This window comes from Galeopterus variegatus, unplaced genomic scaffold, assembly GCF_000696425.1.
Source record: "Galeopterus variegatus unplaced genomic scaffold, G_variegatus-3.0.2 Scaffold4056, whole genome shotgun sequence".
Classification (NCBI taxonomy): domain Eukaryota; kingdom Metazoa; phylum Chordata; class Mammalia; order Dermoptera; family Cynocephalidae; genus Galeopterus; species Galeopterus variegatus.
In genome coordinates this window covers 126,969-142,133 of record NW_007730167.1, presented here as the reverse complement: position 1 = coordinate 142,133, position 15,165 = coordinate 126,969, and the positions used below count along the sequence as shown (strand labels likewise).

The window sequence follows — 15,165 nt, the reverse complement described above, 5'->3', positions numbered from 1 at the left end:
CCAATATGATGGCTGGAAATTTTTTTTACAAGTTTTATATTAACAAAGTAGTTTTCTGAAATAATTCTTTTTCCATTAAGATGTACTTTATATTTGTGTTATGATAAAGCGTATATTCCTGAAATTTTTCCATTTCTTTGAAACCGGGAAACATTTCTCAGACGAAATCAGAGCTTACAATGGATTTTTAAAAAATGTGTAAACTATTCTGTTTCTTGCATATTCAGCTGCAGTTAGTAGCAACAATCAGCCCAAGAGTGTAACACACTGAGCAGAGTCACCTGATTGCAGACATAGACTCCTGGACAGCTGTTTATCTTCTATGTGTTTTAGGTATTTGTCATCAGCATAATCCAGAAGAATATCAGTAGTAGAATGTTGTAGAAGAATATTGTAGTAGAAATTCTTTTGTAGGGTCTACGGTTTTTTTTAGAAATGCTGTGTATTCCATCATTTTAATGCCTGTACAATTGATAGATATTCACCTGCAAGTAATCAACTAGATAGGAGGCAGTTTTTTCTTTATTATTCCATATACGAATGTAATAATCTATACTTTTCTCCATTTCAGATTCATGAGCTAAATTTTTAACTGAGTTTGGTTACGCAGGATGTCAAAACTTGGATAAAATGGAATAATAGGAATAGTAAAGTCTTTAATTTCTGTCTAATAAGTGGGCCTATTTATAAAACTAACTATAAAGGAGGAAATAACTCCCTGATGCCTCTGGAAGAACCGTAGGGTGATAAGAATGGAATACTGGCCGAGATGGCTTGAAAATGTTTAGCTTAGTTCACTTTTGAGTTTTAATTGCTCTTACTCTAACCCATTTTGTCATGTTGAAACCGTGAGTGTGTAGTATGTCAATAGATGGCCAAAAGGGAGAAAATAGAAAGTGAGAATCTCTTCCAAGTAGGAAAGGGCTCTGTAGGAGGTAAACTTGGAAACCTTGAACCATTATAGAAAAATAACTTTGTGAATATTATTGCAAGATACTTACTTAGAGGTATTATTCTAGGAGAATGTGGATGTAGGAGGAGAGAAAGGAGCCAGTAGTGATATGAGAAGATTATCATGACTTAATTGAAATAATCAACTTTGCACATAAAAGAAGATAAAAGTAGAAAGGTTTAAGGGACAAGACTCATAACTCTTGTTATCTGTGACTCACAATTCTTGACTAGGGGATCACTCACCACTTTGCAGATACTTTGTTCTTACAGTACTTTTGCATTCAGGTTGGTAGTTAATTGAGTGATAGTAAACATAAGAGTGGGGTAAGAAATAATCATAAACTAAGTTCAGGAACAAGGTTTGCTGCCAAATAGGCTCATTAGAGATTGTTTAATCTGAGTGTTCCAAAGCATTCATTTATTAAACATAAGGAAATCTATCCTATTGAGGAAGAGTAGAAGAGAGAACCTAGTAGCCAGCCTGTTTCTTCCAGCAAATAAATACTGTGATTTTATCCCAGCATGTACACAAGTCATGTTTTTGACACATGAAATACTTTCACTCTTTGACTTCCATCATTGATACCCAAGTAGTGTTCAACTTATGCCAGTTTCCCTGAATTTTACATTAGAGAAAAGGGCTAGGTTTTAATTTGCTGATAGTTTGCCTTAAAATGCCTCATATTGACACATTTAACACAATGTGTGCATTATTTAACCTCACAAGCTTTTTTTTTCTTTTATCGTCTCTATTCTTTTTTCATCTTGTTTAGCCATATTTATTCCCTAGCCTTAAAATAATCTGTTCATTGTAATCCCTGTAAAAAGCACTGGCCTTTAAAGACAAGCCTAAGTAAGTTGTGATAACTTATTATTATTTATTAAAACATTTATTAACTACACCCACTGTACTTGATATCATGTCTGGTACAATTCAAAGATGCACAAAAACAGTTGCTTTTCTGAAGGAGCTTAAGTCTAACAGGAGAGAGAAAAACATAGGTAGAAAAAGGACTACTGATATAAAGTAATGAAGTAAAGTAGTTCAAATGAGTAAAATAGTTTAAAGAGATCAGAGAAATCTTTATGAGTGAGTTAGCTTTTAATTGTTCCTTGAAGGAATACTATAGTGAAAATGATAATTTCCCAAACTACCGCTCTAGCTGATATGCCACAATTTAGAAAATACAGAGGTTCACAGAAGTAGACCCCACGGACATCATGAGAAAAGTCATGCACTTTTTAAACAGAATGAGGGAGTACTCAGAAAGCAAAGTTTGTTGATGAGTAGAAGTGGAAATAATGTAAGACTTATTCTTGAGTACCACCCAGGTACCAAGCTCTGTCTGCAATGAATGAGACGTTTTCTCTTTTTGAGATATTTAAAAACTAGTAGGAGATAAGACACTCAGTAGGAGTATTCTGTAGACCTGGAGTTGTATTGTGACATAGTAAAAGGCAGTCAATGCACACTTCAGGGAGAAAGCCTTCTGGAGAAAGTGACATTTAAGCTAAGGCCGTAGGAAAGAGGTATGAGAGAATGTTCCAGGTAAATGGACAGCATATGCCAAGACCTGGAGGCAAGAGAGAGCAGGGCACATTATCAAAACTTTAAGTAGTTGTACATTCTATGCTTTAATGAGATTAATATAGCTGTATGTTGGATAAGATGAAGGAAGAAAGGATTGAAGGTGGGTAAAAAAGGATATTGTTTTAGGGAGACTGAGGAAAGAAATTACCTTATATTAAGTTTTGTCCATTCATCTACATCATCTCATTAATAAGAACCTGAATTAGTGTGTGAATATCACAAATGGAGGCACAGGAATGTCTGCCTGGACTCCAGCCTTGAACTCATTGTGTTGGTCCTTTTTATCACATACTGTATGAACGGTAGCCCTGGGGCGTGCTTCTGTCCCTGCGGATGCTTTAGCATCTAGAACCTAGCATAAAGTAGACACTCCATAAATATCGCCTAAATAAATGAAGGAGAGAAGAAGTGAATAAGTGTGTAATATAAAAAGAATGTCTCTAAGTCTGGAAGCCTCTCGCATGAGTAGTGAGGCTAAGGAAAAAGTGAAAGATGATTCTTAACATGATGATTTTTAACATGAAAGGTGATTTGGTACAAAAATAGAGAACACAGAAGGAGAGAATTGAAAAGCAGTGGGAAGGCAGCAGTGAAGAGTTCCACGTTGGACATGGTTTAAATTATCAGGAGGACATCCAGTTAAAAGTAGTGAACAGGTGATTGAAATTGCAGGTCAGGACCAAGAAGTCAGGGCTGGAGATAAGATTTATTGCATTTCAAGGGAAATAATTCAATCTTTGATATATTCAGGTACTTGCATTTAGCAGTATTACGGTCCTCTCCATCCACACAAGGTGCCACTACATCGACACACACTTCAGGGTTTTCAGTGTGGACTTATGTCTGTTGATAGTCCTCCCCTTACCTGCCCACCTCCAGAGTCCTAATCCAGGGGAGGAACACTGCAGAGGCTGTGATGTTAGGGGAGTACATTGGACAGGGTGGTGGTGAATTTCAGTGTGGTCTCTGGAGACAAACCATCCAAGGTCAAATTTTGGCCTCATCACTTACTAGCCACATGACCTTGGGAATGTAACTTAACCTTTCTATGCCTTCAATTCGTCTTCCAAATGGCAATTATAAAAGTACTTCACTTCATAGTGCTATAAGGAATATGTGAAACAAAGCATGGTGATTACTTAAAACCGTGCAGGCATATAATAAGAACAATGCAACTGTCAGCTGTTAACGTTGCTGTTATTTTTTCACTTGCTCAGTTTCATTGTATGTAAAATGGAGATAGTGATAGTGTAGGCCTCATAGAGTTATTGTGGAAATTATGTGAAATAATTCATATAAAGCTTTTTGACCAGGATATGGTAAGAGCTCCATAAGTGTAAGCAATTATTAATACAGCTCCCACTGACATAGCAACAAATAGAACATTTTCCAAATTCGTCTGTATCTTGCATTAGAATATCTGAAGGCCAAATTGATGTGGAGCACCTAAAATAGAGTATATTTAATATGTTACACATAAGTTTCCAGGTAATATGATAGGCATTTTGCAATAAGTTGCAATTTTCATTGAAAATTTCCTGACAGCTTAATCTTTTATAAAAATATAAAGAAGCAGTTATTTAACTAAAGTAAGATAACTCTGAAGATAATAATGGAATTTCAGATCTGTTAGAAAAGCAGGATTATTATTTTGTCTTGAGTTTTGTATCAGTAGGATTTATTTATTTATATGCATTTTGGGGGGGTTTGGAAGAGATTGCTTGATATTAAGGGTTGTAGTTTAAGTCACTTTAGTTTCCAAATTATATGCCTAGAAAATTTAACAGCTGTCATTTTAAAGAGGCTTACTTAAAGTGCTTTTCAGTCTGGAGGGAACACTTAAATATAGTCACAAATCACCTGCAATGTACCCATGATAAGACTTTTTAAAGTTAAATTTGTTTATAAGCCTGCAGAGTCCAAATTTTGTAGATAATATTCTTTTCTCCCTTTATTTAATGATTTTTACTTCTTTCCTCCTCTCGTCCTAGGCATGAATTTCACTCATTACAAATAAGAGCACCCAAATCCTTTTTATTGCATTAGTTCAGCAAATTGTCTCCCAGGGGTGTGGGCTGAGGACATGATTGTGCTCTGCAATGATGAGCTTATTTTGCACTTTTACCCAAAAAGCTTTATATATAAAAGGCATGGATAGTAGTTACACTCAGCATGGACAATTATAGACTGGTGTGGGAAGAGCCTCTTTCCAATGTGCTGGTGGCTCATGCCCATGAATTAAGAGGCAGCTGTGCTCCAAAGTGCATTAACCTTTATGGATTTTTCTTTGGTTTCCATGTTCCACTGATTTATAGTCTTAAATATGCCTGTTGCTGCTGTTTCTGAATGAGTCCCCTGTAGATCATTTCTAAATGATCTTTTTCAACTCCGATAATATGGGTGAGTTCAATATACAGTGTCTGAAGTCAATTCCTCTGAGCTTGCTTTCCTTCTTTGCCCAAGTTTTCCAGTTTGCTGTGTCTTAAGTGTCCTATCTGAGAGCAATGGAATAAGTAAGAGATATGTCTTGAAGGAGCCATGTTTGCTGGGGCAGCTTATTTCTGCAGACTGAGTTGTTTCCAGCCTTTTGCATGGTCTCACTTGGGTTTGATTCCAAAGGCCGACTTACCTGAGTATAGCTAACTAGACACAGTTCTTTGTAGAAGGATGGGCTTATGTCTGGGAGGCGATTTCATTATGGGTTCTAGGGGTTTTTTTTGTTTGTTTGTTTTTTCATACAAATTAAGCATGGCAGGAATTTTGAGTGTACTGTGTTCTCAAAAAAGTCTACTATTTCTCCTAGAGTGATGTGCAGAAATTGTCATTAGAATGCAGGACTCTGTGTTATTAATGGTGTTTGGCATATTTTTACATGGGCTCATATTTCCCCAGAAAAGTTCTGCATTTGACAGTCAATGTTCCATTCTCATTCTGGGTTCAAAGATTATTTCAGTTTACTGGATTTAGGGGAAAATGTGCATTTTATTTTCTCTTCATAACTTGTGTCATTCATGCTACAGGGTTTTTGTTACTGTCGTTTGCATTCTTTACGTAAAACTAAAACACAAAATCAAAGGTACAAATTTTAAATTCAGAATCCTGGTTTTTGAAGCACAAGTAATTCATTCATGACTGTATCATAAACAGTGTGTGTCACTGTTTGTTGCTAATCACATTTTTTTTTTCAAAGCCTACAGTACCCAGTGTTCCTAGGTGATATTCTGTCTAAGTACTAACCAGTCCCAACCCTGCTCAGCTTGTGAGGTCAGACAGTATTGGGCATGTTCACAGACGTGGTATGGCCGTAGAGGCTAATTAAGTCTTTAATGTATACATTATATATAATCTGTGTCATACAACATTATTAAATGTACATATATGAAATGTGACAGTAGTGTACTAGCATATTGAGGATGTTGACATGTGAACTTATCTTTGAACCTGTTTGACTACTTAAGCAAAGTTTCTGCAGACCTGTAAATATCACGCAACTTTTCTCATAAAAATCTTGCACAAAGAATGAATATGTTTTGTAATGATGAATATGCCAACTATCCTGATTTGATCGTCACATATTGTACACGAGTACTGATAGTCAACTCTGTACCCCACAAGTATGTATAATCAATTATGTTTCAATAAAAAGAATATACATATATAAATTTAAAAAATAAAAAGTTAAAATCTTGGACTAAAATGGAAAGAATATGGTACCATTAAAAAAAAAAGAAAGAAAGAAAGTCTTTAAAGCTATTATGCAGTGGAAGAGACCCAGAGCTTCTCAGTGGAGGTTAGCATGGTATCTGCAGACGGTCGGGAGTAGATTAGAAAATGCATTCGAGGAAATGATATGCTGAGAGATCTTGCAGAATGCAGAGTCCATAAGGGATAAATCACATTTCTGCTGATTCTGATGCATAGCATCAGGAGAAAAATCCCCAAGCCTTCCAGATAAATATTAATGTTATATATATATATATATTTGTCTTAAACTGCTAAAACATATGTGTGATACACAACGAAATCAGGAAACATCAAAATGAAATTAAATTTTATATGTTGTATGATATAGATTATATATAAATGTATACTTTAATAGCTTAATTTGCAATGTCACAATGTTTATGACAGTCGTGTATGCATTACTTATGCTCTAAAAGCCAGAATCCTGAATGTGAATGTTTTGATTTGGGTTTTATGGAAAGATGATGTGTCCCCATGAGTAGATTAAAGTTATGCAGTTTTTGGCAAGAGTATCAGAGAAGGGATGCTGTGTTTTTCTCTGACATGTCAGAAGGCACATGATTTTCAGTTTGTCCAGTATTAGTGATGTTGACCTTCAAATTTTAAAAACTCATTAGGGTGCAAATGTAAGGAATACTTATTTACTATGAGCAACTATTTTTATTCAAATGAATAAATACCACTGCTCTCATCACAACTTCCACGATACAGTGTCAGCCCTCTGTGTTCAAGGATATTTCCAGCTAGCAGCAGCCACAGTTCTTGGCTGGATAAAATGGAAGAAATGGAGCTTTACAGAGAAATTGAATGTGTGATAAGGAGGCTGGGCTAAGCAAGGGGCTTGGGAAGCTTGAGTGAAATTTTAATTACTTCATAATTTTCCTGGACAGAAATTAAATCAAGATAGAAAATTTGAAAACACTGGGTGAAATGTAGGTAGTATGTGCTCATGTGTGCATTCCAAAGGACACATAACTTGCTACAAGAAAGAGTAAATTCGAAAATATATGTATTGCATGTATACTACTTTTGGAGGCCCCCTAGTTGATAATCTGAAGAGAATCCCTGGTTAAATATTTGCAAAAAGCAGTATTAGAATGTAGGAAATAAGATCCATGCTTTAAACATTCAAATGCAATCAGAATTGGTTGAATATTGTCATTGCTTTTTGTTTTATTCTAATTTACAATCTTAGGTTTAGGAGGCTGGTCTGAATAAGATTCCTCAAAATCCTGTAATTAGATGCTCCACATACAGCATTATGTAGATCCTTTTCTTTGATTCTCGTTGGCTCTTTTTCCATATGACAGATGTACCTGTACTTTATGTTTGCCTGCTTGTCATTTACAGGGCTAGGAAATCCCTAGTGTGAAGTACTCTATGAGATTAGATCATACCCTTTTGACAGGGTTCCATCTGTGTTCTAGCTTAACTTTGAAGTGAAATATTTTCTTTTCTAATGAGATTCTTTTCACCAGTAAAAATTCAATGTTTTCTTACTTCCATGGAGCTGATTAGGAGCATCGTTGGAAAAATTGGGCTTTTTGATGATTCTTCTCCACACCCTTGCCTCTCTTGCGTGTCTCCCATTCAGCTATTCATTTTTTAACTACTTTGACCCATGTAGTGTATTGTGGGACTGTGAGGAAAATAAAAAATAGACTCACGTATGAAAAATGTTGAGGAGCTACTCGCAGTATTTTAACTTATGGAAATAATTTGACAGAAGCAAAATGAAGATGTTCACTGTAGGGTTATCTATAATAAAACCCAGAGACAGCAATAATGATTCTTAATAGATGTTCAGTTTAATAATGTTGTGTTCATTAGCATGATGGAATGAGTCTATAATACTCTATGAAAAAGCTGAATACAAAGTAGTGTGTACAGCCATATTGCACAAAATTAAAAACAACGTGGGGATGTGGACATAGAGCTAGAGAATACTCTTTCAGTAAGAGGTACCAGTTAACACTGAGGTGGTATAGAGATATGGAATGGTTTTTCTGTTTTTGTTTTTTTTTAAGCTTTTATTTGGACCTCTAGCCTAATTTCTTGGGAGAAGAACATTATTTGTCAGAAAAGCCGTGCTCTATTTTCAGAAACTGTGGGTTGAAATCAAAGGCCCCATTAATTATTTTATTCAATACTTTATTCGACAAATGTTTCCCAAGAGTCTACTATGTGCCAGCCATAGAGTAGTACCCAGCACTAAGGATACAGCAGTGAGCAATCTGCATTTGACCTCTGGTCATTCCTACATCTATTTGTTGCTGAAATAGTTAAAGTATTAATTTAATGGTCTGAATTGCTGATTATAGATGATGACAGGAAAGTAAAGGAACAAGGTGAAAAAAATATATCACACTTTCCTCTAATCTCCAACTTCGTCGGGGTCTACATAATGATAGTAGTAATAATAATTATAAAAATAGCAGCAGCCAACCATTTACTTAGCAGTTGCTGTGTGTCAGTCTTTGTTCTGAGTGCCTAATTTTTATTTCCTTATTTAATCAGAACAATCCTGTGAGGTCGGTAGTGTTATATCCATTTATGGGATACAAAAGTGAGGCAAAGACAGGCTAAGTAACCTCTCCAAGACTGTACCTTCCAGGCCCAAACTCTGGAATACGACTCTAAGTGCTCTGCTCTGGACCACTCCACTCCCCTAAATTATTCCTCCCTGCAGTGACAGTGAGTGTGACTCCTAGTCTGGATGGCTTGGAAAGTTAGTTTTCTGTGCCCTTCATGCCCGAGAAAGGGCAGTTTGCCCATTTAATGTAATTGCTTTCCATTTAAAAAATAATTTTATTATTTTTTTCATTGAGGAATAAAAATTGTATGTATTTAGGTGTACAACATGTTTTGAAACATGTATACATTGTGGGATGGCTAAATCAAGCTAATCAACATGCATTACCTAACATACTCAATTTTGTGATGAGAACGCTTAAAATCTACTGTCGTAGACATGTCAAGTATACAACACATTGTTTTCAACTATAGTCACCATGTTATGCAGTAGATCTCTTGAATTTATTTCTCCTGTCTAACTGAACCGTTGTGTCCTTTCACCAAATGTCTCTCCATCTCCTCCAGCCTCTAATAACCTCCACTCTACCATTTTTGACTAGACGTAAGAAGGAGCTGGTAAGACAGCCCCAATTTTTCTCTTTCATTTTCACTCACATGTTTTATGCTTTCTGCACAGTGAGGTCCCTCACGGCTCTGAAGGTAGATTTGGAAGCATGTTGAATGGTTCCCTTCAAGTTAGAGATGACAACATCAACCTGGATGTGTCATTTGAGACTGATGTGTGTGCTTTAGGTAATAAAGGATTTGTATTTGAAAGACATCACTCAGCCGAAAGTGACGGGGGCCCCTCCATCAGTGCCAGTCAGAGCGGTTTCATATTTTAGGGACGCCAAAGGCAAATAAGGGACTAGAGAAAAAGAAAATGCGGATAATTTAGAGCCTTCTGTTACTCTGTTTAGGAGTAGGTTGACTAGTAAGAATTTCATTCTAAGGATGTTAAAGATTTTGAAAATGTAAGAAATACTTCCACTCAGACAAAACTCTAAGTCACTTTGAAGAAAATAAATAGGGATTCTGATGATTGATTCCCATTATATTAAAAAAGAGTAAAATAAACATAATTTTGATGTTACTCAGTAGCAAATTTTCTTTTGGATGCAGATTAAGGAGACCTGGATGCACCTGGGTGGGGGATTTTTCTGAGGGTTACGTGTGATCATAAGGGGTCCACATAGCAGGATGGGATTTGGAGATCTTAAAATTATGGCCATGATTAACGATCTACTTTTATCTCTCCATTTTCCCCTCACTTCTGCTCACCCTCTCCTCAAAGATTCATTATATCTTGTTTAGGATCATATTTTTATTTCTCTTTCCACATGGATAACATCAATTAAAAAGGCTCATTGCCTTTTCTCGTGCCTTGTTAATTTCCAATTTCTTTCCTGCATTCTTTGGGTTACTTTTTTCTTTGTGATAATCCTATATGTATACTCCCCTCCACTCCCATCACAAACACACACACTGTAGGTTAATGTAATATTTAATTGCTTATATGCAAGGTTAACTGAAATGCGTTGATTTATATAGTAAAGAAAACTTTAACAGGTTAAGCAGCTGAACTTAAGGAACTATTTATACGCCACACTTTAAATGTGGTCTGATTAGAAAGCAGTGCATGAAATATAGTCTTTAAAACGTGTAGATAAGTTTTAAATTTTCTAATTTAATTTTATTTGAATAGCTAAGACAATTACAGTTTTCAGCAACCATATGATTATAAAAAGTTATAACTGAAAAGTCTCATTCCCACTCCTCTTCTAGACCTCACCCCCACCCCTGCCTCCTACAGGTACTTATTAGTTTTTTTGTGCGATTTCCCAGGGTGTCTTAATGCTAAAATAAACAAACGAGGATATACTCGTATAATTCTTATACGAAGTTAATGTAGTAAATATCACTAAATACATATTGATCTGCACTTGCTTTCTTCACTTAACAATATTTGCTGGAGGCCTTTTCACATTAGTGCATCAAAAGCTTCCACATTTGAGGGCAGGGAGAGCACAGTATTCTAATGTGTAGACACACCAGAGTGTAGTTAATTATCCCCTAATTGATGGACTTTGGGGTTGTTTCCAGTCTTTTGCCATAAAACAATGCCACAATTATCTATATACTCTGTATATATATCATCTCATCCATGTTCAGATAGAGCTGTCAGAAGAATTTCCCAAAAGTGGGATATCTGGGTCAAAAGGAAATGCATTTGTAGTTTGAATGATAGTTCCAACTTGCCCTTCGCAAGAGTTGTACCAGTTTTTACTCTCATCAGTAATACACAAGAATGCTTCTTTCCCCACACTCTTGCCAACAGAATGCGTTTTGAAACTTTTGGAGTTTGGTCAACTGCATGGGTGTAAAAATTAGTATCTTTGTATAGTTTACTTTGCATTTTTTCACATTATGAATGAAGTTAATTTTTTCTTATGTTTAAAGACCATTATACTTCTTTTACTGCAAATGGTCTTTTCATGTCCTTTGATTATTTTTCTACAAAGGTTTTTTTTTTTTTCCCTTTCTGGATTTCTAGCCATCATCTGTGATATAAATTGCAAATATATCTGTCCAGTTAGTTATTCATCTTTTGTCTTTATTTCATTAGATTTTATTTCATTTCATTTTCTTCGTCCCCTTTTATGAGACAAAATTTAAAGTACAAGGCAGCCCTTGCTTTGGGTAGGATTGTGGAACTGTAAAAATGGCCATGCAAGCTGAAACTACGTAAAGCAATCTTAAATCACAGTTGTTTCACAACTTTTAAAATTTTTTGTCGCGACGTTAAAAACTTACTGTCATTTATAAATGTATATGGAAATGAAAAAATAAGAAAACTAATATGTATTTAGTCCACTGTAACACTAAGATCATTGAGAAGTAAAGTGTTTTATTTCTTAAAATCTTTTCAAGAGTAGTTTTATTGGTGCTTGCTGCCTTCTTCTTGTATACTTTACAAAACACAGCAAGCATCTTTTTTATTACGCCGTGGTGAATTGTCATACTCCTTCTAAGTCTGGATCAGCTGCCAGAATTTTACCCTTCGTTTTTTCAATGTTGTGAAAAAACACAAAGAGTTCCTTAAATGTGAATTTTTTGCCAGTATCGCTTCCTCTGTCGTCTAATCCCTCATCACCCCTTTCGACACAACTGCATAAACATAAAGAGGAAATTCTTCATGTTCGCCTTCGCTCTGGCTGCATTTGCCTCTCAAATGGCAGCAGTGTCAACATTCCCACAATCATCTATTTCTTTATAACTCCATTTGGAGTCAATTCAGATTTCACTTTCAGTGTTATCCTTTTTTTTTTTTTTTTCTTTTCCTGTCCCTGTACTTCTATCTTTGTTGGTGAATTCCCTCTTTCAGTTATCAACTTTTATAAAACATCACATGGATTTGTCACAAGGAGACAAGGAGACACCTCAGCTGCATGCTTCGTTGCCTACACATGAACTGAACAGCAAATGCACAGTGACCAGTCACCAAGAGACTTTGGACTAGTGATGTGATTGGTCACTGATCATGATGCACATCAGCTATTTACGTAGCAATTTCTAAGAGCTAAAACCTTGCTCGGTTTCTTCTTCATGGCATTAGTCGCAGTTAATACACTGGGGTAACTGTAGTATGGTACTATGGAATTTAAACCGTGTTACTGGGGGACTGATGTTCTTTATAAATTGTTTATAAAGAACACAAGCCACACAAGGCAGGGGTTGCCTGTATAGAAAATTACAAAGAATAACATAACAAACATCGGCATGCTCATCTCCAAGATTGGACAGTTATTAGCATTCTGTTATGTATACTTTAAGTGTTTTTAATGAAGGAAATAAATCCTTACAAGTAAGGTTAAACTTCTCCTTTGCCCCCAATTCCCATCCCATTCCCTTTCTAAACCTCCAAACTCACATATCATCATGAATTTTAAAGACTATCCTTCATTTTCTCTCCCTCTTTTTTAACATTAATATCTTTATATATAAAAGTTTCAATAAGAAATATGTACTGTTTGGGTGTGTGCTTTTTAATTTGCACCATAATTTGTACTTTCTGTTTCTGTTGCATTTCTTTGCTTCTTGTAGTCTTAGTTCCTTCTTGAATTAACAAAAATATTTTTTGTATCTCCTTCTCCCCACACCCCCCCACCCTGGTTTAGAAGTCATGTTTTTTACTTTATCCTATTTCTGTTGAATTAGCAAAATAGTCTATATTTTTAAAAAAATTAAAAATCATGCATAGATGAATCATGGAGTGATAACCTGCTCTGTCCGTGGAAACAGCCAAAGCCTATTAGAAGTCATGTTTTTTACTTTATCCTATTTCTGTTGAATTAGCAAAATAGTCTATATTTTAAAAAAAATTAAAAATCATGCATAGATGAATCATGGAGTGATAACCTGCTCTGTCCGTGGAAACAGCCAAAGCCTGGAAATACCATGTGTGCTGTGTTGTATTTATATAACCATTTTTCTGATATATTTAACAACCTTTTTACTCTGTTTGTCTTCCAGATTTATTCAGGAGATTGAGCATGCTCTGGGACTTGGCCCAGCCAAACAGTGTCCTCTTCGAGAGTTTCTCACCATGTACATCAAAAACATCTTCCTTAATCAGGTCTTGGCTGAGATCAACAAGGAGATTGAAGGAGTCACCAAAACATCTGACCCCTTGAAGATCCTCGCTAATGCAGACACTATGAAGGTGCTGGGGGTACAGCGGCCTCTCCTACAGGTAATAACACACTTTGAACTTACTATTTTCATAAGCAATTTTTATTGACTTGGCAAGAGTCATAAATTAAAAAAGAATTACCATCTGTTTCCCTGGTCATCAGGGAGAAAACAAGAGGAAATAAATTAAACAGGCACTAGGGAAATTTAGCTCTAATGTAGTTGGATAATTAAAGTTCCTTAAGATCTTTAAGAAAAAATGGTTAGCTTTGGATTTGGGAGATGGTGAGTCTCATTAACATGCAGGCAACAGCCCATTATTTGCCTGGAATTTGTCCTTGAAAGAACTTATTTTTCCATTGATGAATGCATCCCAGAGTATGAAGGATTAACAGGAAGAAAGTTACTGTGCCTAACCTTAATTACGAGGAGGGAACTTCCCTCTCTACCATTTGAGGGCAGACTTCCTATAAATAACTGCTAGCTCACAGTGAATTTGAACCAGTCAGCTGGCTTTTAAAAGTCAGACCATTTAAATTCAAGTGATCATGTTGTTAATACTGAAAATTATACTTTGATTATATCAAGAAATGGATTCTGGATAACAGAAAAAATATTGTGTCAGTAGATATTTTGGATTGATTGGTTTAAGGTTTATATTTTATATGCATTTTTGCTAGTCACTTAGAGGTAAATGAAAAACTAAAAGGAAATTTGTGACTTTATATTATGGGTGTACATTAACTATTATTACATTGTAATTGAATCTTAATAGTATCTCTTCATTTAACAGAATGGTGGACATAGTGGCACATTTTTACATCAGTTGCACGATGTGAGGATATTCGAAGTGTGGAAGGCTTTGAGCTGTCCAGAAGTTGTGTAAATGGAGCAGAGTTGGACTTGCTTTACCTGCCTGTTTTTACTTGCCTTTACAGACATCCTCCTCAGTTTTCCTTCTTTATGTGGAAATTCTTGTATGATTTTGAAAAAATACAATAGAGGCGTCACACGTAGGAAGACGTTCATTCGTATTGCCCGGGTCCGTGCTAGCTGTGCTCCTGGTGAGGGATCCTTAGTGAGAACAGGGTCAGAGGAGGGGACGGGCGAAGGCATGCACACACCCTCCCTTCTGCTCGATTCCTCTTTCCCTGGCTCTTTGCGCAGCTGGGACCTTCTCCTCTCTGTGTCTCACTTCAAATGTCACCTCCACTGGGAGGCTTTTCCTGACCATCCTACCTAAGAAGTTTCCCTTTCCTGGTTATTCTTCATCCTCCCCTACCCCCCTCACCCCACGTCCATTATCAGCACTGAGGCCAAACCCTATGGACTGTGTCACTGGGGCTCCCTTGACAGGTGGCTTCTGGTCAGGTTCTGCCAATAGGAAGAAGCCCTAACAGGACATTGGAGGGTGAAAGGAGAAAGAGGTTGGATTATTTCTTCTCCCCTTCCTCTCCACTTTGGATCGTGGTCCTGACCGTGGGCGCATCCCTCCATAACCAGAAGTCCTGCCAGATGACACTTCCTCCGTAGCTCCAGCTCTCACTGGGCTTGGGTGACACCATTTCTTCTCTGTGCTCCTTGATTTGGGCTCTCTGCTGTTATTACTC

At 36.3% G+C, this 15,165-nt stretch overlaps 1 protein-coding gene across 1 annotated transcript in view; it reads left to right on the top strand.

Annotated features, from left to right (window-relative positions):
* The window catches only part of LOC103602220 (exocyst complex component 4-like), a gene marked incomplete at its 3' end in the record, with an annotated part of 133,612 nt that overhangs the window by 5,800 nt on the left and 112,647 nt on the right, over positions 1-15,165 (top strand). The window contains exon 2 of the mRNA XM_008586632.1: positions 13,397-13,616. Coding sequence (XP_008584854.1) covers positions 13,397-13,616 — 220 coding nt within the window. The remainder of the gene's footprint in view (positions 1-13,396; positions 13,617-15,165) is intronic.